This window comes from Cannabis sativa, chromosome 2 (genome assembly GCF_029168945.1).
Source record: "Cannabis sativa cultivar Pink pepper isolate KNU-18-1 chromosome 2, ASM2916894v1, whole genome shotgun sequence".
In the NCBI taxonomy this organism is placed as follows: Eukaryota; Viridiplantae; Streptophyta; class Magnoliopsida; order Rosales; family Cannabaceae; genus Cannabis; species Cannabis sativa.
Genome location: NC_083602.1, coordinates 72557829 through 72580260, shown reverse-complemented (window position 1 = coordinate 72580260; position 22432 = coordinate 72557829). Strand labels below are relative to the sequence as shown.

The window sequence follows — 22432 nt, the reverse complement described above, 5'->3', positions numbered from 1 at the left end:
GAGAGAGAGAGAGAGAGAGAGAGAGAGAGAGAGAGAGAGAGAGAGAGAGAGAGAGAGAGGGGGGGGGGAAGAGACTTGGGTTTCAGACTTAGAGTGGTTTAGAGGCTACAATTAGGCTTAGTGACTTAGGTTTTCTAGGTTATAGTTAAGGCCTTTGTATAGGAAGCCTAAAACCCTAATTTACAATGAAATCCTTAGATATTTACATATTAAATTGATTAAATACAAAACACTAAATTTCCCCTTAAAAGTAGATATTTTCCATCAATTTGTTGGGCTGTTAAGGGCCCAATTCCCAGGTAGCTTACTGTCCATGTTTTAGGTTGTACATAGAGTCCTGGTATGTTGGCTTCCCATAGACCTATAGGGGAGGTCTGGCCGGCCAAGGCCTGCAGGTTGAGATTTGGCGAGCCAAGGCCTGCAAGTTGAGGTTTGCTCGGCCATGCTCCTGCCAGGACCTGATAAGTCATGTGTCTGCCAGGATCCTCCAGGTCACTATAGCTTTATCAAGAGGAGGCCAACCTTTGGATGTGGAGGCCAGCCTTTTGCAAGTGGAGGACAGCTTTGTACACTATTTCTTTGTAGAGGTCAGGTTCCTTTAGTCGAACGGAAGCTCCCTTGGAAGTCACTTTTTGGTCGGCTAGCTTGTGCCCAGACCCTAGTCGGCCTATATGCTCACCATGGCCGACCTATAGGCTTCTCTTGGCCTGTTAGGGATGTTAATACAACTCCTTGAGGGCTGGCTTCACTCCATTCGGTTGCTGCTTGACGGTTTTGCTATATTTTGCATGGAGACCCTGTTCTGCTACTAGCAAAGATGTACTCCACATGTACTTTACTTTTGGCTTACGTGAACATGCCACATTAAGTGGACAAATTTTGGGGTTACAGTTGTTATGAGATTTTTCAGTTGTTTGATAATTAATTTATAGTTATTGTGAGGTTGATTTCACGTTGTTTTTTAGTTTTTTTTTTTTTTTTTAATTTTTTGCTAAATAAAGTGTATTTTTGTCATTTTAAAACTTTACAAGAGTATTTTTGTAATTAAAAAATTTAGGCTCTAAAATTATAAATAAAACATAGAAAAAGATATTTTTTGAAATTTTCCTTTGTTTTTTTTAGACCGATTCCTTTGATTTTATTTTTATTATTTTTTTTAATAATTTTAATAAAAGAAAAAAATACGGTTCAATAGGATCTGAAACAAAATTTTGAAGCTTTAATCGCAGATCTTCAAGACGTTGAAGAAAAATGGAGGTAAGTCTTTTCAATTCCATTGAATTGGTTTCTCTTTTTAAATAATGTTTGACTTCTGTATTTGCATTCAAGATTCAGACACTGGTTTAGGATGTTTTTTCCTTTAGACTTTTGAATCCCAAAATTTGTGTTCACGTTGTATATTACCCCTACTATATTGTGTTATGTATATAGGCTTGGTGGTTTCTTATCTTATTACAAATAAAGTGGGTTTTTTGTAGCTTTGATTTTGTTTTGCAGACATCTTTAGGCATGGAAAGCCTTGCAATTAAGACCGATCATAAACCTGAAAAGATTAAAAATGGTAAAGGAGTTCCCTTGTTCCATTGTGATCTGTACGATACAGAATTAGTCCACAAAATAGCTCAAGCATTCCTCCCAGGAATATCTACAGCCTGTGTTGACAACACATCAGGAGATATCTTTAGGACCCCAGCCTCAGTTGCTGCTGAATTCAGAAAGGAAATGGTTGATTACATTACTCAGAGAAGTGAGAGTTTTGTTGCAGAGACTTTTGTCTTAGGAGATGTTCCAGAAGTAGACGTTTCTGCTAACCCTTATGACATAATTTCTGACTTTGTTGATGACTTTGCTACTTTGAAGAGGAACTTATTAAGTCGAGTTTCTGGATGGTTGCTAAGTGAAAAGAGAGAAGATAAGATTGATGATTTTGTCCAAGAAATGGAGATTAATGGATTTTGGTTGACCGATAAAAGGGAAGCCATAGCTCAAACTTTGCTTAAGAATGTTGATTTTAAGAATGAGTATCACTGCAACATGAGATTTGATTCTGCAGAAGAGCTCACTGAACATGTTGGGAGCTGTGGTTTCCGATCAATGAATTGCGAGAACGAAGGATGTAATGCCATGTTTTCTACGAGGCATAGGGAGAAGCATGATTCTGGTTGTCCTTTTAAGATAATTTTGTGTGAACAGAAGTGCTCTGATCGTATCATGAGACGTGATATGGACCGACATTGTATCACTGTCTGTCCTATGAGGCTTGTCAGTTGCCCTTTCTATTCAGTGGGTTGCCAATCAGCTATACCTCATGGTGTGCTTGATCAACATTGTTCAAACAATCTCCATGCTCACTTACTTTATGTTCTTCGAAGTATTCATAAGAAAACTTGTGAAGAAGATCTAGAACAACGATCAAACCAAGTTGAGAAGGTATACATCAGCTTCTAGTTTTTTGCATTGATAAAGTTTCCCATTAAACTATAACATAGTACATGTTTTCAAGCATTTTTTAAGACATGGTTATCTCTCACTGTAGCACTTTGTTTTGAGGATCTCAGATCTCATAAGTTTATAGATTCCTAAATTTCAACGTCCAGCTTTGCATTCCTCCTATTGTTAACCTGTTGTGTCTTCTTTTGTTTGATATGGTATCCCATTTCTAGAGTTTTATAATGTATGATTGAACATTGAAAAAAAATTTTGAAAACCATATTTTCATTTCAAGTTGTTCTTACTACTTCCCAGTTCCCATGTAGTCATTTATTTTGTAATTTCAAGACTATGAAATTACTGGAAGGTTACTTTGTGTTACTGCAAGTCTCTGATGTAAGAGAACATAATGGCAGGAATTATCGCCCAGTCAATTGGCAAAAGCTCGAGATTTGAGATCGTTAACCACTATAGTTAAGGATATAGAAACAAAGCTAGGGCCATTCAAACCAAAAAAAGAAAACAAGGATAAGGAAGAGAAAGTAGAAACTCTGAATTTGTTGGATGAACCAGAAAAATTTGAAAGTTAAACTCAAGGCCGGCAACTCACTCCAGTAGCAGTTTAGCAAGAAATTCAGGTCTTTTACCGAGCCAAAAACTCTATTATCCAATTTTCTTCTTGTATTATCTATTGTCTCATATATTTTGTATCTTTATTTTGTTGACTCTTTTGTATACTCTTAACATGATTAATGGGAATAATTCTTTTTTTAATCCACTTGATTGAATGGCCTTCGTGTTTATGGTGTTTTATCCATTTTCAACTGACATAACAGAAAAGAATTGCACTAAGCCTTAGTTTCCTTTTTGGATTGGAACAGTGGATATTGGAAGATAAAAGACCTTCAGAGCATATATTTCAAGGCTGAAAAACCCAAGCCTAAACTTTTAAAAATGGGTGAAACATGGAGTTTTATTTAAATTTCTCACTAACTTCATATAAATGGTTCACGCAGAGACAATTATGAACCTCTAAACAACCCCGAAATTAAATCAATATTAGCAGATGTAGACATGTATATCTTAAGCAAACAATAAAGACATGTAAATGAAAGATTGCTTTTCATAACAACCTACAAATCTCCAAGTCAAGAATTAAAAGTTTAGAAAATATAAAGATTCCTCTTCTTACTTTCAACTATGAGTATCCGGCTGCCTACGGCCAGCAGCATTGTACTCCTAACTATCTCTATGCCTTTAATTACTTTTTCAATGGATAAGAAACTTCCCTGTCAGCTGGAATGATTACTGCTAAACCCTGCAATTTAGTATCTCAACTTCATGGAAAATAATGAAATGATTCCTCCAGTCCCAAGTTTTGTTGATCATCATCTCTTGCTTACAATTCTGTAATTCATGAACTGATCCAAGTTCAGTGATACATAGAATAGAGAGCATGTAAAGTAAGGATGCAAGTCCTCAAAGCATCTTCCTTGATTTTGATTTTGCTTTTCAATATCTATAAAATGTCCTCAGAGCTTGCAGGTATACTTGATGATGTTACGAAAAGTTTTCTTGTAGTCTCCTTTGAGAAGGCCCCTGATTGCAGCCACCGCATGGCCTCTTTGACATTCATTTTGTTGGGGCTCTGTGCATATGTGCCTCTCACTGAAACAACTCAAACATCCGCAGAAAGCTCCTACTTATGTCCTTGTGCTTTCCATCTTAGATGTTAGTAGCCATGTTTGGCACTTCTAGCAGCATGGCAGATATAAAGTGGATGGACTGCCTCTAAGAGCCTCATGTAAGTGTAACTACTGAGATCAAGATTGAGACAAAATGACAATGAAAAAGACTCAAGAAAGTAAGTTACATCCACAAATTTTCCAAAATTAGTAGTGCCATATACTGGTGAGGGATTTGGACTCAGTTACTTGCATGGCTGCTTGCTTATTTATCTTTATCAAAATTCAAATGCCTCTTTCAACTTAACCCAAATATTAAACTTTCCTTGCATTCTATTAATAGGATAATTTTCCTCCCCGCGAGAAGGATTTCGTTAAGGAGAGATTGCGATATCAATAAAGGGACCTTGCGGTATTAAGACCAGCAATGTCAATGAAAAGGCGCGAACATATCAATCAACTAAAATAATTGCCAAATATTCAAGTACCATTAAAGTGAGCTTACATTTACTTTATAACTCATGTAATCAATATGATAATTATGGTTGTAAGTTGTAATAGTCTATCATAATGACTACAATTTGTAACAATCACCTACTACCTATAAGTAGGTGCCTCCAGCTCTATTCAAAAGGGGGGGGGCACAGGTTGAGCTCGAGTTCCTACTGAACCACTATAATATATGTATCTTTTCTACTTGCATATATATTATACTATATTAGTTTTAATACTCGCTATCCCATAGGTACGTCACATGTGTGATTCTATAAACTAATTTAATACTAATAGATATAATATTAAAAACTTCATTAAAATAAAACACTAAAATAGAACATCATAACGACATCAAAACTGTGTTTCGGGGATCCATGTTGTTAAAGTTTTACAAAAAATACTATATACAATGAAAATTCAAAATATAAAATCAAATATACAGTAGATATAACCCGAAACAACTCTTAGCAACTTGACACACAGGCCGGTAGGATCAATATGTACATTGCTGAAGAAGATTGTCACCTCATGGTTGATCTAGCTTTCCTTTGCCTTTGCCTACACTACATAGAACCCGTGAGTCACAAAGACTCAGCAAGAAAAGTAATAACAACAATCATATAATTTATTATTCGAATATTATCATTTATACTCAGACAATCAGGATCAAACGATCATGCATTATTCATAAGATAAAACCCAAATTACTACTAGCATCTGTCACGAATAAACATCAATATAAAGATATTTGGTACTACCAAACTATTATACCAATAATAGAAATCATATTCATTTAATAATATAAATTATATATATGTTACCTAATAAAGTAACCATCTTTATGACATCACATTGCCTAATTAGGTAAGTCGGTGATTTAATCTAGTAATCCTATATTACATTGCCTAATCAGGCAAGCTCATGCTATAGTCTGGCACTCATCTATCACATAACAGCATCACCTAATCAAGTGAGCCTGTACCGAAACCTGGCGCCCATGTATTGCATCGCCTAATCAGAGGAGCATGTGCCCTATCCTGGCACTAACATATCGCATCATCTAATTAGGTGAGCCCGTGCCCAAATCTGGCACTCACATGTCACTGTCGCTCATGCCTAATCAAGCATCGCCGATAGGAAGAAACCTAACAATAGTTTCCGTCTATGCCATAACCCGGCATTCATATGTCACTGCCACCCGTACCTAATCAGGTAATGCTGATAGGTATATCGCATCACCTAATCAGGTGAGCCCATATATCACATTCATGGTATCATCACATTGTCATTGCCTAATTAGGCAATCTTTTCATTACATAACAATAATAACCGTATTTTAATCTCAATATTAATCAATTTTGAATAATATTAATTACATTGCAATATAACTTGCTATGCAGTACAATATACTTTTTTTACCTCAAGTTTTAGTTCAGGTATGTTGGCTGACCTGCTTGGAGAACGATCAACGATCCCGGACCCTATATCATAACAACGATAAATCAATAAGTGTCTATCCCAAAACACCACTTAATATTCACATAAGACAATCTAAGATTTTCTACCAAACCTCGCAATATAAGTACACTAAAATAAAACTTATATTTTGGCTCTAAAGCATACACCATATTGTAAAGCTCATTGCAAGCATCAAAATAGTATATAGAACGTCTAAAATGGGCACCCGAGTGAAAAGTTATGACAAAAATACAATTTCTGATCTCCCTAGAATTTCCAAAAATGGTCAACCGTTTGTTGGCACGAAAATCTCAAATTTTACACTCACCAAAACACTATCGAAACATATTCAAATCATTCCAAACTTCACATAACACATATATACCATATATACAACAATCCTTACGTAACAAAAAATTAAAATCGAGCGCTTAAACGGAAAATGCCGTTGATGTTAGGACTTAAGCTTTAAAAAGTTCCAAACTTGATTTCTTACTCAAAATCACCTCAAATTCAATAAGTAAACATCAAAACTAGTCCACAGCTACCAAAGAACAATTCTATGAAGTCAGAATCTCCATAACTACTCTAAATCACAAAGTCACAATATAAAACTAATCATTTTCAACTTAAAACAAAACTAATCCTTACCTCAAGCTTTCCCTCTTCAAGGATTTACTATCCCGCTACTACAGGGGCTTAAATCATAGATTTCAGGTTGGAAATCAAAGAAAATGAATAAATGAGGATGAGGGTTTCGTCGCACGGAGAACAGATTTTCGTTTTGTATGTTTATATATATATCTTCAGATAAGTTTTGATAAAACTTTAATAATAATAATATAACAATAATAGTAATAATAATATTAATATTAATAAAAACTTTTCATTTTTTAGCCACTAAGGAATCTCTACTTTTAGGACACTAAGTTAAATTCCACATACTCTTAATTACCCTAACACTTACACTATTAACTTATCATAATATTCATGTCGAATCTATTAATAAAATCTGTTATAATTTTTGGCCCCCGATCAAGTCTCTAAGGTCGCCAAACTTAAAAATATTTTTATTACACAAATAGCTCATATTACCTTCACATATGTTATATAAATCTCTGTAATTAATAAATTACTCTTATTTATCCACTTTTAACAGATTTAAAATTTATGCTTAAATAGACTAGTAGGATCATAATCCTACTTATTACCTTAACCCATAATATAAATATAAACTCTAATTATTTACCATGAGGTTTATTGGGATAGTACAAGTATGCTACTAGACCATGTCTCGGTCGCATCATCTTGTAAGTTCTCATCAAGTGAGGTTAGCTCTATGGGAGCTATCTATTAACACGTCATCCTTTCCATTGGGAACTAGGTCCACATGTCAATTTTATACGAGGTTGTACTCGTATTTTAGGCAAAAAATTCGCACTATAGCACTAGTTTTAAAACAATAATTCATACATGCATCTAAATCTAGTATATGTACTCAATATACATGGACGGACCTACATAGAGCCTAGGGTACACACCTATTCCTGAAAGAAAATTATTAGAATAAAATAAAAAATTTACACAATACACTTAAAATTATAAATATTATATTTTTGCGAATTTTTTTATACATTTTTACAAATTATGTTTTTTTTACAAGTTTTTCATTTTTTTTTAGAAAAAAAATATAGTTTTCATGTTACTTTTTTGTAGTAGCTACGCAAAAATAATGTAATTATTGAAAAAATAACATAAAAAACAACACTTTATATTTATGAATCTTTACATTTATACATTTTAAATATTTCTTTTAACTTTCACCCCGCTTAACAAAATCTATAGGTCTGCCCGAACAAGTATTCAACTCAATCACCACGGGATTTTATAACCTCATCTGATTCCTGAGTGAGTTTGGGAAGATGTATCCATGGGTTTTATAGAATGGCTACCTATGTCTAACTGGTTTGATTCTATCCTAATGGTTATTGATCATTTAAGCAAGTATGGTCACTTCATTCTCCTTTGACATCCTTTTTCAGTTATTACTAGTCTCAGTAGTAGAAATGAAATTTTGGGCTCGGGATGGTATATTGGACCTACTCAAAATGAACTTACAATAAGCTCAAGAAAAGAGGAAGCTCAAAGATGTGCTATTTGAGGTTGGAGATTTAGTGTACATCAAGCTGGAACCCTATCTGTCAACGTTCTTTGGCTAAAAGTCGCAATGAGAAACTCTCACCCAAGTATTTTGAACCTTTCCCAGTCATTAAGTGCATTGGGTATGCTGCACACTAACTTCAATTACCGCCAAGATCATTGGTGCACCTCGTCTTCCATGTGTCCTTGTCGCGCTCAGTTTTGGGGCCATAACAGTAGGTGATTGCCTTACCACTAGGTCTCACTTACCAGGTTTTGATGGACCTTAGAACCAGAATATGTGTTGGATGTGAGACAAGGAACTCAGAAGGCTCCACAAGCTCTCATTCAATTGGGAGTGTAAATGGATCAGGTCAGATCTGATCCTGCTATGATCTGACCCGATCCAGATCATGTAATGATCTGCCCCTGGATATATTAGATACTTGCATCAGATCATATTCGACCCAACTTATTCAAATCAGATCTAATCCGACCCGATTTTTTTAAAAAAAATTAACTTTGTATCTAAACTTATAATTTTATATCTATTTTAATTTTGGATTAGTATTATTTAATAGAGTATTATGTTTGGCATTGACTTGTATTAATAGACTGTGTAAAGTTATAATATGTTTTCAATAAACTAACCCCAACACCGACTACGAGTCGGGTCTGGGTCTGGGTCCGGGTCCGGGTCCCGGGTCTAGGTTTGGGCCTCGGGTCTAAGTTCGGGTCTTGGCTCCAGGTCTCAGGTTCGAATCCTGGGTCTTGGGTCCGAGTTTGGGTCCCAGGTCCAAGTCTTGGGTCCGGGTCTGCATCCGGGTCCGAGTATAGGTCCCGATCTAGGTCCGGGTCTGAGTCTCGCGTCTAGATTTGGGTCCGAGTCTCGAGTCTGGGTTCGCATTCGTGTCCCAGTCCGAGTCTGGGTCTGATCCCGGGTTCGGGTCTAGGTCCTGGGTTCGGGTTTGGGTCTAAGTCCAGGTTCGGGTCCCAGTCCAGCTCTTGGGTCCCAGGGGTCCGAGTCTGAGTCTTGAATTAAGTTCTTTTTAATATATTGAAACCAGATCAAATCAAATCCAATCCGGAAAAAATTTAAGCGAGGGGGAACGGATCTAATCTAAGATCCAATAAGTATCTGAATGTTTCGGATCAAAAGTGATTCGTTGAATCGAAGCTTTGACCCGATCCAACTAAATTGATCTTTTTGACATACCTACATTCAATAGACCAATCTACCATCGAAGCCACTTGAGAAAACTTTAACACTATTTAGGAGTAATACGCTCACTTTTACCTTAAGAACTAGGTGAGACTTTGGGCAAGGTGTATTGATAGATCTCCCATCACTTATGTTTATGCGAGAAAGGTCAAGGGTAAGAAGAGTGTCGTTCAACAACAAATGAGGTCATAATAGATAGTTGAGCTCTAAGTAGCAGTTTAGTCGGGTCAAGTGTGGAGAATTTGTTGATTGTAAACCATTGGAGAGAATTCAAACTCTCAAATTCCTGAAAAACATCAATACAATATCCATTTATCCATGTATTTATTACTCTGCTAAATGTTTCAATAGCCTATTGCAGCTCATCCCTAACAAAGTCCTTTCATATACAATGTTCACTATTCTGCTTCCTCGATCCATTTGCGAGCAGTTGGATTGGATTCCCTTCTTAGACGGATTCACTAGAAAAGAGATGCTTCAAAAACTAAATTTTTAACACTTGAAGCCAGACCACTTTGATAACCCAAACTTACTAAGGGACTGGATAATTTTTGCCGGTATGAATTTAGCATTTGTCATTAAGTTAGACTAGAACTTTGTCTGAGGAAAATAAGTCTATGTTACAAAGTGCTCAAATGAAAGTCTTGTGGAAATAGAAACTTTTGGTAATTTGGTGTCAGGAGCAATGATTCTGTAGTGGCCAAGGAGATCTGGGCTACTAGAGGTTTGATGAATTTGGTAGTTTGTGAATAACACTTAATTATCTGATGTCCTTCTTCTCACTTGAGATTCTTGTGGATCCTAGTAGTCACAAATGAGGACATTGATAGTGTTGAAGTGGAGTAATGTAGTTCTTGCTAAAGAAGGCTTCTTTGGAAAGTTAATTTTTGTTGAGAATGGTAAAAGCTCAGGTGATGACAGAAGAAAATCTGGTTTGAGTTGTGGGGCACTCTTCATGAGTAAAAAAAAAATCTAATATTTCATCGACATGTTAACCACAAAAAATAAAAATGAATATTATTTTAATAGTATGCTAGGCCATAAAGGTGTATCAATCAATAATACCAACTTAAGTATCTTGTTAATCTAAATACTACTTAGTTCTCCTGAAGAGGTTTAAACTGCAAATCTTGAGAAGTTTGTTCTTGCAGACAACAGTGTAAATGTGATGTCAACTGCAAACCTTTTCATTCGTTAAGAAAGCATGTTACATTTATGTTTATAAAATCTAGCTGATAAACTAGAGTATTTATTTAACTTTAAACTTCATTCAAAAAAGACAGAGTACATATTGTATACAAGGAACTCAACTTTCTAAAATATAGGATACAAAACAAAATGAAGAAAAGAGGAAAGAGAAGACACATCTAATTCTAATGCATAACATAGTAATATGTAACAAACCAGACTAAATACTAGAAGAAGATTCAATTATGTCAGCAGAATCACAATGGAAGTTCACAATTTCGCCATAAGGGCATATTTTATCTGTCACTGTGCTTCGAATGCTCCAAGGGACTCCTTGAGAAGTTTCTGTGCTTCTTCTCTCCTCCTACACAAATCCCAGAAAAAGTCAAAAAAAAAATGTTCAGAAATAATAATGAGAAAAGCTTTCCCTTTCAATGCCTGCGATGAAATAACAAATGAGACAATTTCATCATAGAAATTACTCATTGAGTAACTCAGTAAATCCATGAAACAATACCGTTTAATATCTTCCACAGCTTGTTTACGACGTTGTATCTGAAGTTCTAGAATATGAATGAGTGTTGCTCTAGCCTGCAAGTTAATGACACCATTACTATAAAGTAGATTCTCTCATGATGTGCAATTCAGATAAAGAATTGGTGTTCTAGTACCCAAGGGAATTTGTAATTGAAGCCAATAAATGATGTTCCAAATACTTGCAATATTTTACCTGGTGAGGCCGTAATGAATTGAGGAGATGATGTAAGTTTTTGAATATAAGAGATATATCCTCGACTCTCCTTGCATATTGCGATGGTCGGGACACTAGAACATCAGCAAGTTCCAAAATGTGGAGCAGCAAATCTCTGTTAAGCGTCCTCAATTCCTTCTTAAAATCTATAAGATATCAAAGTTTGTTTATCTTAGCAAAACAACAGAAAGATCAAAGCTTTTCCCGAAACCTAATCCAAGCAAATACACAAACAGCAAGTAAATACATAATCTAAGTAGTAAATAAGATCAAAGCACCAAAACAACCATGACAAGAGATAAGCAGACAATTACCCAACACAAAGCCCTCACATTTCTTGAAACCTATTTTTTCATACCTCAGTTAAAACAGAAAAAAAAAAATACACATGGACAGAAAAGTACTACTCATTTCTTCCCCACATATCATTATCAATCAAACCAGAAGTTTGGAAACCGAAAGGACCAAAATAAAATAAAAAATTAAATTAAAAAAAAAAGTTAAAATTATTTACTCCTCAATTTAACATTGGTAAACAGTGCCCTATCCCTCAGGTTACACTTAATATCAATGTTTTCTCATTCATACTTTAAGGTTGATAAAAGCATCATATGATCTAACCAATGAAAAACTCAACCAAACTCCAGAAGAAAATAAATAGTAGGTGATCAATGGTTTATTTGATCACAATTATGTCAAACAAACTTTCCCAAATTTTAAAAAGTAGCAAATGAAAGGGATCATACATAAACAAATAAGAAAATAAAGTAGACTAAATCAATAACCCTCTAAGAAAAACAATATTTTTGGAGATTTATCATATCAAACAAAGCAACAAACTTTCGTGAGCTCTGAAAACTGAAAAGTAACGAGATAATTATACAAAGATTTGGGGATTAGAATGCTTACCAATATTTGATCCCTTTGGATATAACTGCCGCACACCCTGTTCTTCCAAACTTGGAAGTATGTCATCGGTCTATACAACAACACAAGAAAATAATAATGGGAATTGAGCCAAACTCCTTTTTAAAAAAGTGTTTATGAGCACAATATTGTTTTATTTTTTGAGAATCAAATAATAAACATCAACAGTGAAGATTGCTATAGTTACCAATCAAGCTAAATCTACAACCATCAACCACATTAAGAACACAACTTATCCAGATTTTGAAAGTGAGAAACTTGGTTTTGCAATTTTCTCCATTCTTTTTGTCCTTCGAATGAATCCCCAAAAAATAATTGAAAGCTAAAACAAATAAATAAAAAAACTAGCATTCTAACTGCAAAGTACTGAGAGAGAAAAGAAAGTGGAATATTCTCACGGTGTAGGTGCTCCCAAAACAGACATATGTCCCTACAACTGGCGGAGGAGGCGCCGGAGCCGATTTAGGGTCTTGAAGATAATCTTTATAGAGACGGTAATATGGTGGTGGTGGCGGGTAAGTAGCTGTTGCCATTGCTAGGTTGTGTGCAAACCAAACCGAAGCACCAATCAAGTTAAGTGAAAAATTTCAAAATTAGATGATACAAGAAGGTAAAGTTCAATAATCAAAATTCAAAACCCTAATTCTTAATAGATTAGTTGTAAAGGGTAAAAAAAGTAAAGGGGTTAAATTTATTGGTACTATTTGGATATTGAGAAATTGCTGAGCAAAAAGGAAATTAGAAAATCTCTTAAAATTTAGAAATTTTCATAGAATGAACGTACTGATGAAGACAAAATTTGGATAACCAGAGATTGCACAAAGAAGGGGAGAATTTATCCTTCAATTTTCGCTCTTTACTTTTTTCTCGACAACCAAACAAGAAATTTGTCAAACTAAACCATTTAAAATATTAAAATTTGCAATATCACTTAATTTTTACTCTATGTACTCCCACAAAATAAATTTATGGTGGTTTTGCGATAATAATTATTTATAGTCGCACAATTTAATTCATAATCGTTTTTGTGACCATAAAAAATTATTTTGTTAATAAAAAATTTTATAAAATTATTTTCCTAATAAAAATTTTCATAAAAACAACCCAACACACCAAAATCTCCTTTACTAATGTCAGTTGCGGTGAAATATTACCATAACCAAATATACAATAACAAACAAAATTCAATGTAATTATAAATTAAAAAAAAAAACATTAGGTGGCATTTGGTAATATTTTTTTAATTAATTTTTTGTTTTTAAAATTAGAAAAGTGAAAAAAAAAAATCAAAAACATGTTCTGTAAAACTGTTTTCACTTTTTAATTTTTTAATTGAGAATCAAAATTTTAAAAACAAAAAAAAAAACACTTTCAATATTTTTTTAAACAATTTTTTTAATCAATATTTTAAACTCAAACCAGACTCAAACCCAAATTCCCCTCCCACGGTCCTGGTGCTGAACCCGACCACTGACCCGAATCAGACCCCGGACCTAGACATTGAAAAATATAAAAATAAAAATAAAAATAAACTTTACAGAACACACTTTTTTTTTATATTTTTAAAATTAGAAAACAAAAGTAATTACAGAATGCATTTTTATTTTTCAAAAACAAAGGTGTCATTTTTTAATCACTAAATGAAAGTAAAAATAAAAATGTGTTCTATAATAACTTTTGTTTTTCAATTTTAAAAACAGAAAATAGAATTGTGTTCTGTAAAGTTCATTTTTATTTTTATTTTTTGATTTTATTTAAGTCGGATCTAGGTCTGAGGTCGGATTCAGGTTCGGGTCAAAGGCCGGGTTCAGTGCCAGGGTCTGTTGGAATTTATTTTACCAGGATCTTAGATCTACTCACAAGTATGTTGTTTAACATCCAAAATATGAACTTCTAAAACGATAATAAACACATATAAAGTTTAGGGAACCATACATTGGTTGCAGCGGAATAATATGTCTCCTTCCACTCAGATCTCTAACCCTTGTTGTTGGAAATTTTTTACCAGGATTTAGATTTACTAACAAGTATGTTTCATTAACATCCTAATATGAATTCTAAAACAATGAAATAAACACATAAGGGTTTAAGGAAACCTTACATTGGGTGCAGCGGAATATAATGACTCCTTCCGTTCAGATCTCTAGCCCTTGATTCCTTTCTGTAGCAGAGCATCACCAAGATCTGAACCTGGATCTCTTTCTCTCCTTCCTTTGATGCTGATCTCCTTCTTTTTGGTTGATTTTCCACAGTCTTACACACTATGATTGAGATACCACTTGATGTGTGTGGGCACTCACTCATTCACTCAAGGTTCGAAATTGAAGAGGAAAAGAAGAGAGAAGGGAAGTGGCGGCTATGTATAGAATAGGAGGCTCAACTTTCATCTGACAGAGTTAACAAAAGGTTAAGTGTGAATAAGAGCCATCACTATCTATTTATAGGTAACCACCTAGGTTTAAGTTAGAATTATTTGGCATTAAAATAATAAAAAAATAAATGATAAAAGCCTACAATAGTAGCCGGCCTGGGCTTTGGATAATGGGCCTCACTTATACAATTTTGCTGTTTTATCATTTCTGCATCTCATTTTCTCAAAAACGCCAATTTTCAAATTCAACCATTTAAATGCCAAGTCTAATTATTTAATAACTAAAAATTAATTATTAAATAATATTGTCATTTAATATATTTATTAATTAGACATATAAAGTCTCTTAATTAATAAATAAACCTAGAATCTCTTTTCTTTACAATTTCGCCCTTGCTTAGTGAAAATTCATAAACTAGACATAGTCTAACTTTAGAACTATAATTGATTAATCAAAATCAATTAACTGAGTCTTACAAGCAGTATGGTCTCAACTAGTATGGGGACCATGGGTCTATATATCCGAGCTTCCAATAAGCAGATCAAGAATTTATATCTTAAATTCACTGACTTATTAATTCTTCGTTGAATCCACGCATAGAACTTAGAATTGCACTCTCAGTATATAGAACGCTCTATATGTTCCACGATATAGATACGTCATTAGTTATCCATTGTTATAATCCTAATTTGATCAATGACCCTCTAATAGATGATCTACATTGAATAGGCACTAAATTACCGTAACACCTTCAATGTATTTTATCCTTAAAACACTTAGCTCCGTATAAATGATATTTCAGCGAAGTGAAATAAGATCTCAACCATTTATCTCTGTTTAGCCAAGCTCGAAGGATATCATCGTTTCACTTCTAAATTCCTATAGAAGTTATAAACACCATATTTATGTTAGCGCTCCCACTCAATTATACTATCATGTTCCCAAAATGTACGTATCACCCTGACTGTTCAAAAGTAGGCTTAACTAACAAATCAAAGAACATGTATAATACTCTTGAGATCGAACCTAAACATATCAGGATTAAGATCATTTGATCTAGGATCAACAGGTGATATTGAATTGAATAGATATTACGGTAAATTTTAATAATCTAATCAAAGTCCAATATCGGTCCCTTCCGATGTATACTCCATACATCTGATACTGGTAAACTTTGCCAATGCCCTGGAAAGGACATAACACTTATCCAAGGTGTAAGAATACCTATCGCTGATTATCATGTCAGTCTAAATCCAGTGAACTGACAAATCAGGGAATAAACTTTCGAACATATAATTAAGATTATATTCCACTGTGTTGACAACACTATAATCATTAACAAATTCATATGTTCTGGACTTAAATAGAATTCATAAATTATGTACATATAATCATGAAATAAATCATGTGAACCATGTAACATAAAATGTTATTTCTGATCTTTATTAATAAGTAAATCTGATTATATTGAAATGAATTTTATTTAGGGCATAAAACCCAACAAACTCCCACTTGCACTAATATAAAATAAAATGTGCATTTCAAATAATCTCAATACCTTGATATACAAATCAAGTGTAGTAGTAGTAAACTCCTCGTAATAGGATCTGACAGGTTGAATTAACCACAACCTTTCCTCCACCATTACTCTTCCTTAATCACAAAATCCTTGATAATGTGAAATTCCTCTCTATATGTCTACTCTTTTGGGATACCGGATTCTATACTTTTGGCAACTACTTTTGGTTAATCAGGAAATAACACTAGTAGTTAAGACAAGTTGGAACGGTGCCACAAATGTATAGAACTTTCCTTAGACTGAATAAGTACCTTTCCTGCAACTTTAACATTCAGTCCCTCTCTGGTAGACCTAGAGATTTCAGATAGGTTTTTACACTTCTCCAAAATAACTACTCCACCCCCAGAGTAATCACCATCTGATGTGGTGTAGTCTAAGAGTTTTAAATACACCCTTATAGACTAACATATAGTTCCTCTTCTTAATCTTAAGATTTACTTGATTGTCTTCCAATGTTCATCTCCTGAATTTATCTGATACCTACTCATTACTCCCACTCAACAGCAGGTGTCTGGTCTAAGGCATACTAAAGCATATATGAGACCTCTCACTGTTGATTTAAGAAATGGCTTTATCTTTTCTGGAATAGTTGAGACTTTTCATTAGATAAAATCTATGCCTAGAAGTCAAGAAGCTTCTATAGATTGCCATTAGAAAGAAAATGCTTCAGTATCTTACTAAAGTAAGTTGCTTGCATTAGAGTAAGTAATTACCAGGTATACCATAAGCCATAGGTTTAGATAAACTCAAACCTATAATACTAGGAACAGGAAGTTTTGTTAAGTCCATTGAATAGACTTATATACGAAAATTTCCTTTTATGATCTTGTAATAGAAAACTTTAGGTTACTCCATGTGAATGGATCAAACCATAGTTCTATTGGCTTTTCTTCTTAGTTTCTTATCTTGACAATCCATTACTTGTTTAAACTTACAATGGATTTTAATCACAAGTGTCTTCCAAGTCATAAGAAGTGAAGTTCCTTAAAACTCTCCCACTACGACAAAGTACCGTGAATTATGTCTAAGAAAACTAAATGGTACTAACCTCTTCGGTTGTGTTAAGACAACAGAGGCAGTTGAATCATCATGTAAAGAATAAGATGATAGAACACTTTTGAAATCAAGAAAAATATCTCCTTTATTTGCTACTTTATTTTCAGACTTAGTCATTTTCTTAGAAAAGTAGTATTTGTTTAAACAAACACTTTCTTATCTATTGACTATGGGATGGTCCACCCCTAATCACTTAGAATAACTAACAAACCATGGTTAACAGTTCTAGCTTTTCTTAAGATTTTGATTAGGTCATCCATGAATCTAGTAATAATTTACATTAAGTATACAACCATTGCATCATTCTGAAATTGTATTACCATAGAAGGACTTAGGCAACGACTAGTAACTAATCATCAATATGCAAAACGAAATTTCTGGGGAGGTAAGTTTGGATATAATTCAAAAATCAATTTAATGATCTTTGAACTGCATATCTACTAACTATTTCTCCACCCCTATCAGTTCACAAGATCTTTAACCACTTACCCTAATGGTGCTTCACCAGTGCTTGAAATCGTGAAATTTTTAAAACATTTCAAATTTCTTTTGCAAAAGGTAAAATCTAGAGTGATCGTTTTAAGAATACAACGAAAAACTCATATCCACCCCTGAATGTACATCCATCTGCGAATAAGATGAACTACTTTCAGTGGATATAGGCATATTTGTTGGATATTATTTTACCAGGATCTTAGATCTACTCACAAGTATGTTGATTGACACCCTAAATATGAACTTCTAAAATGATTATGAAATTAAACACATATAAAGTATGAGAAACCTTACATTGGGTGCAGCGGAATAATATGTCTCCTTCCGTTCAGATCTCTAACCCTTGTATCCTTTCTTTCGTAGAGTATTATCAAGATCTGAACCTGGATCTCTTTCTCTCCTTTCCTTAGTGTTGAATCTCCTTCTTGTTGAATGTCTTTCTTCACGATCTTCCTCACTATGATTGAGGTATCACTTGCTGTGTGTGGGCACTACTCTATCACTAAGAGGTTCGAAATTATTCAAGGAAGAAGAAGAGGGTGAAGGTGGCGGCTAGGTTTAGAGAGAGAAGGCTCAGGATTTTCTCTGAAGGAAACAAGATGTGAAAGTCTTTTTTTTTTTTTTTTGAAGCCTTCACTATCTATTTATAGCATACCACATAGGGTTAGGCTTGAATTATTTGGCATTAAAATAATGAAAATATCAGATGATATTTCCTATAAAAGTGGTCGGCCATGGCTTTATGGATTTGGGCCTCACTTTTGCAAATTTTGTAGTTTTATCAATTCTGCATCTTACTTTCTCAAAAATGCCAATTTTCAAATTCAACCATTTAAATGCCAATTCTAACTATAAATAACTATAAATAATTATTAAATAATGCTGTCATTTATCATATTTATTAATTGAACCATACAAAGTATCTTAATTAACAAATATGCCCTAAAAACTCTTTCTTTACAATTTCGCCCTTACTTAGTGAAAAATTCACAAATAGACATAGTCTAATTTGAGAATTATAATTGATTAATCAAAACCAATTAAATGAGTCTTACAAGTAATATTGTCTCAACTAGTGGGGGGACCATGGGTCTATATAACCGAGCTTCCAATAAGCAGATCAAGAATTTATAACCTAAATTCACTGACTTATTAATTCTTCGTTGAATCCACGCATAGAACTTAGAATTGCACTCTCAGTATATAGAACGCTCTATATGTTCCACCATATAGACACGTCATTAGTTATCCATTGTTATAATCCTAATTTGATCAATGATCCTCTATATGAATGATCTACACTGTAAAGGAATTAGATTACCGTTACACCCTACAATGTATTTTATCCTTAAAACACTTAACCCCGTATAAATGATATTTCAGCTTATGTGAAATGAGTACTCCACCATTTATTTTCGTTTGGTCAAGCTCGAAGGAAATCATCCTTTACTTTCTATTCGCCAGATAGAAGCTATAGATTCCATATTTATGTTAGCGCTCCCACTCAATTGCACTACCGTGTTCCCAAAATGTACGCATCACCCTGACCCAAAAGTAGGCTTAACTAACAAATCAAAGAACACGAATAACACTCTTGAGATTGAACCTAATCATATAAGGATTAAGATCATTTGATCTAGGATCAACTAGGCGATATTGGCTTGAATAGATATTACGGTAAGTTTAATTAAATCTATGTCAAAGTTCAATATCGGTCCCTTCTGATGCATACTCCATGCACCCAACCTGAGCTTTACTTTAACCAATGCTCTGGAAAGAACATAGCATTTCTCCAAATGCAAGTAAACTCTGTTGTAGATTATCATATCAGTAAAACCCCGTGTTCTGATAAATCTAGGAATCTTTATTCACATAGTCATGTTTACTTTCCAATGCGTTGACAACACAATAAACAGGATCAAGTATGTGAAATGGGTTTCAGATGAATTTATAAATCAAATAGACAAGCAATTGATAAGATGAATCAAAACATACACAAATGAATGAAAAATACTTCTGTTTCTTTATTGATGTTGAATAAAATGGATTACATTGAATTGGAGTTTTATTTAGGGCATAAAACCCAACAAACTCCCACTTCTACTAATATAAAACTAATTAGTACATATCAATTAATCCTAAATTCTGACGGTGCTTTTCAAATGTAGTTACTGCCAAGACTTTGGTGAATGGATTAGCTAATTTGTCTTCTATGTCCACTTTCTTAACCAGTACATCCCCTCTAGCCACATATTCTCTGATGATGTGATACTTCCTTTCTATGTGTTTGCTTCTCTTGTGGCTTCGAGGTTCCTTACTATTGGCTATTGCTCCATTATTATCACAAAGTAGGACCAGAGGCTTTTCCATTCCAAGCACGACACCGATACTGGTGAAGAACTTTCTTAGCCAGACAAGCTCTTTAGCAGCTTCTGCTGCAGCTATGTATTCTACTTCCATCGTAGAGTCCGATATCGCAGTTTGCTTAGCACTTCTCCAAACCACTGCTCCACCCCCAAGAGTAAACACCATCCCAGATGTAGATTTCCTGTCTTCAAGACATGCCTGGAAATCTGAATCAGTATAGCCTATGGGATTTAAAGCACCACCCTTATAGAGTAATACAAGATTCCTTGTACTCTTTAAGTATTTCAGAATATACTTAACTGCATTCCAATGTTCCTGTCCTGGATTTGACTGATACTGCTCACGATTCCAACTGCATAGCAGATGTCAGGTCTAGTGCATAACATTGCATACATTAGACTTCCAACTGTAGAAGCATAAGGAATTTTCGCCATGTCCTCTATCTCTTGAGGATCAGTAGGAGATTGTTCCTTAGATAGACGAATACCATATCTAGAAGGCATGTTCGCCCCATTGTTGTTGTTCATGGAGAATCTCTCTAAAACTTTGTCAATATAGGTTGTTTGAGAGAGAGCAAGAGATCTGTTCTTCCGGTTTTTGATAATCTGAATACCAAGAACATAGGCTGCCTCACCCAAATCTTTCATATCGAATTGAGTGTCAAGCCATTCCTTGATGTTAGTCATTTTCTTGATATTGTTTCCAATAATCAAAATGTTGTCAACATAAAGGACCAGGAATACTACTACTTGGTCTTCCTTGAGTTGGTAAACACAAGGTTCATCTTCATTCTGAAGAAAGCCGTAGGTCTTGATGATTTCATCAAACCTTTTGTTCCATGAACGAGAAGCTTGCTTAAGTCCATAGATAGACTTATTTAATTTGCAAACTTTATTTTCCTGCCCTGGAAGAACATAGCCTTCTGGTTGCTCTATATAGATGGTTTCTTCAAGTACCCCATTAAGGAAGGCAGTCTTGACATCCATTTGCCAGATTTCATAATCGAAAGCGGCAGCTATGGAGAGAAGAATTCGGATGGATTTGAGCATGGCAATTGGACTAAAAGTTTCCTCATAGTCCACACCTTCTCTTTGGGTATAACCCTTGGCTACAAGTCTAGCTTTAAAAGTTTCGACTTCACCTCCAGCGCCTCTTTTCTTCTTGTAAACCCACTTACATCCGATTGGACTATAGTCATCGGGTGCATCTACATATTCCCAGACTTTGTTCTTTTTCATGGAATCCATTTCTGAATTCATGTCGGCTGACCATCGTTTCCGTTGCGGACTTGCCATTGCCTGTTTATAGGTTAATGAGTCGTCATCAATACCGTCACCAACGACCATATTGATTTCACCATCCAAGCCATAACGGGCTGGTTTTGTTGAAACCCTCCCACTACGACGAGGAACGGTGATCTTCTGAACAGGAACTTTGGTAGTAGTTTTCTCAGTTGGTTCGACTGAGGGAGTGGGATTATCCTCTACTTGAATGGAAGAGGACGGAACATTAGAAGGTCTTATATCTGCAAGCATTTCCTCCAATACTACTTTACTTTGTGGTTTGAAATTCTTAATATAGTTATCTTCAAGGAAAGTGGCGTTTGTGGAAACAAACACTTTATTATCCTTGCGACTATAAAATAGTCCACCCCTAGTCTCCTTAGAATTCCTGACAAACATGCAAACTTCAGTTTGCTTTTCAAGTTTGCCGTCTTTCTTTCTTAAGACATGAGCAGGGCACCCCCAGATACTATAATGGCGTAAACTAGGTGTACGACCATTCCATAGTTCTAAAGGTGTCTTAGGGATTGATTTAGATGGAACAACATTTAAAATGTCGGTTGCCATCTGAATTGCATATCCCCAGAAGGACGTAGGTAGAGTTGAGTAACTAAGCATGGACCTAACCATTTCCAAAAGCGTGCGATTCAGTCTTTCTGCAACTCCATTTTGTTGTGGAGTGCTAGGGGCGGTTAATTGGGATTCAATGCCTAGTTCGATCAAATGATCTTTGAACTGCATATCCATATATTCTCCACCCCTCTCAGTTCGCAAGATCTTTAACGTTTTACCCAATTGGTTTTGAGCCAATGCTTGAAATTCCTGAAACTTTTCAAATGTTCAGATTTCTTATGCATAAGGTAAATATGTCCATATCTAGAGTAATCGTCAATGAAAGTGACAAAGTACTCATAACCACCTCGGGCTTTTACATTCAAAGGTCCGCAAACATCTGAATGCACTAACCCTAGGGGTTGTTTGGCAC

General features: G+C 34.7%; 2 protein-coding genes across 3 annotated transcripts; one reads left to right on the top strand and one right to left on the bottom strand.

Moving 5' to 3' along the window:
- Positions 1–1111: 1111 nt before the first annotated feature.
- LOC115720694 (uncharacterized) lies at positions 1112–3208 on the top strand. The gene is made up of 3 exons (XM_030649859.2): positions 1112–1257; positions 1498–2430; positions 2847–3208. The coding sequence occupies exons 1-3, from the start codon at positions 1252–1254 to the stop codon at positions 3018–3020; spliced, it is 1113 nt and encodes a 370-aa protein (XP_030505719.2). The 5' UTR covers positions 1112–1251; the 3' UTR covers positions 3021–3208.
- A 7439-nt stretch (positions 3209–10647) lies between these two features.
- LOC115721189 (mediator of RNA polymerase II transcription subunit 7a) lies at positions 10648–13385 on the bottom strand. 2 transcript variants are annotated; one of them, XM_030650446.2, is made up of 6 exons: positions 13080–13259; positions 12694–12830; positions 12278–12347; positions 11348–11514; positions 11135–11208; positions 10648–10981 (listed from the first exon to the last, which is right to left on the bottom strand). In XM_030650446.2, the coding sequence occupies exons 2-6, from the start codon at positions 12826–12828 to the stop codon at positions 10921–10923; spliced, it is 507 nt and encodes a 168-aa protein (XP_030506306.2). In that variant the 5' UTR covers positions 12829–12830; positions 13080–13259; the 3' UTR covers positions 10648–10920. The 2 variants fall into 2 exon arrangements, with proteins under 2 accessions (XP_030506306.2, XP_060966854.1); XM_061110871.1 differs by having other exon boundaries at positions 10648–11208; positions 12694–13385.
- Positions 13386–22432: the final 9047 nt, after the last annotated feature.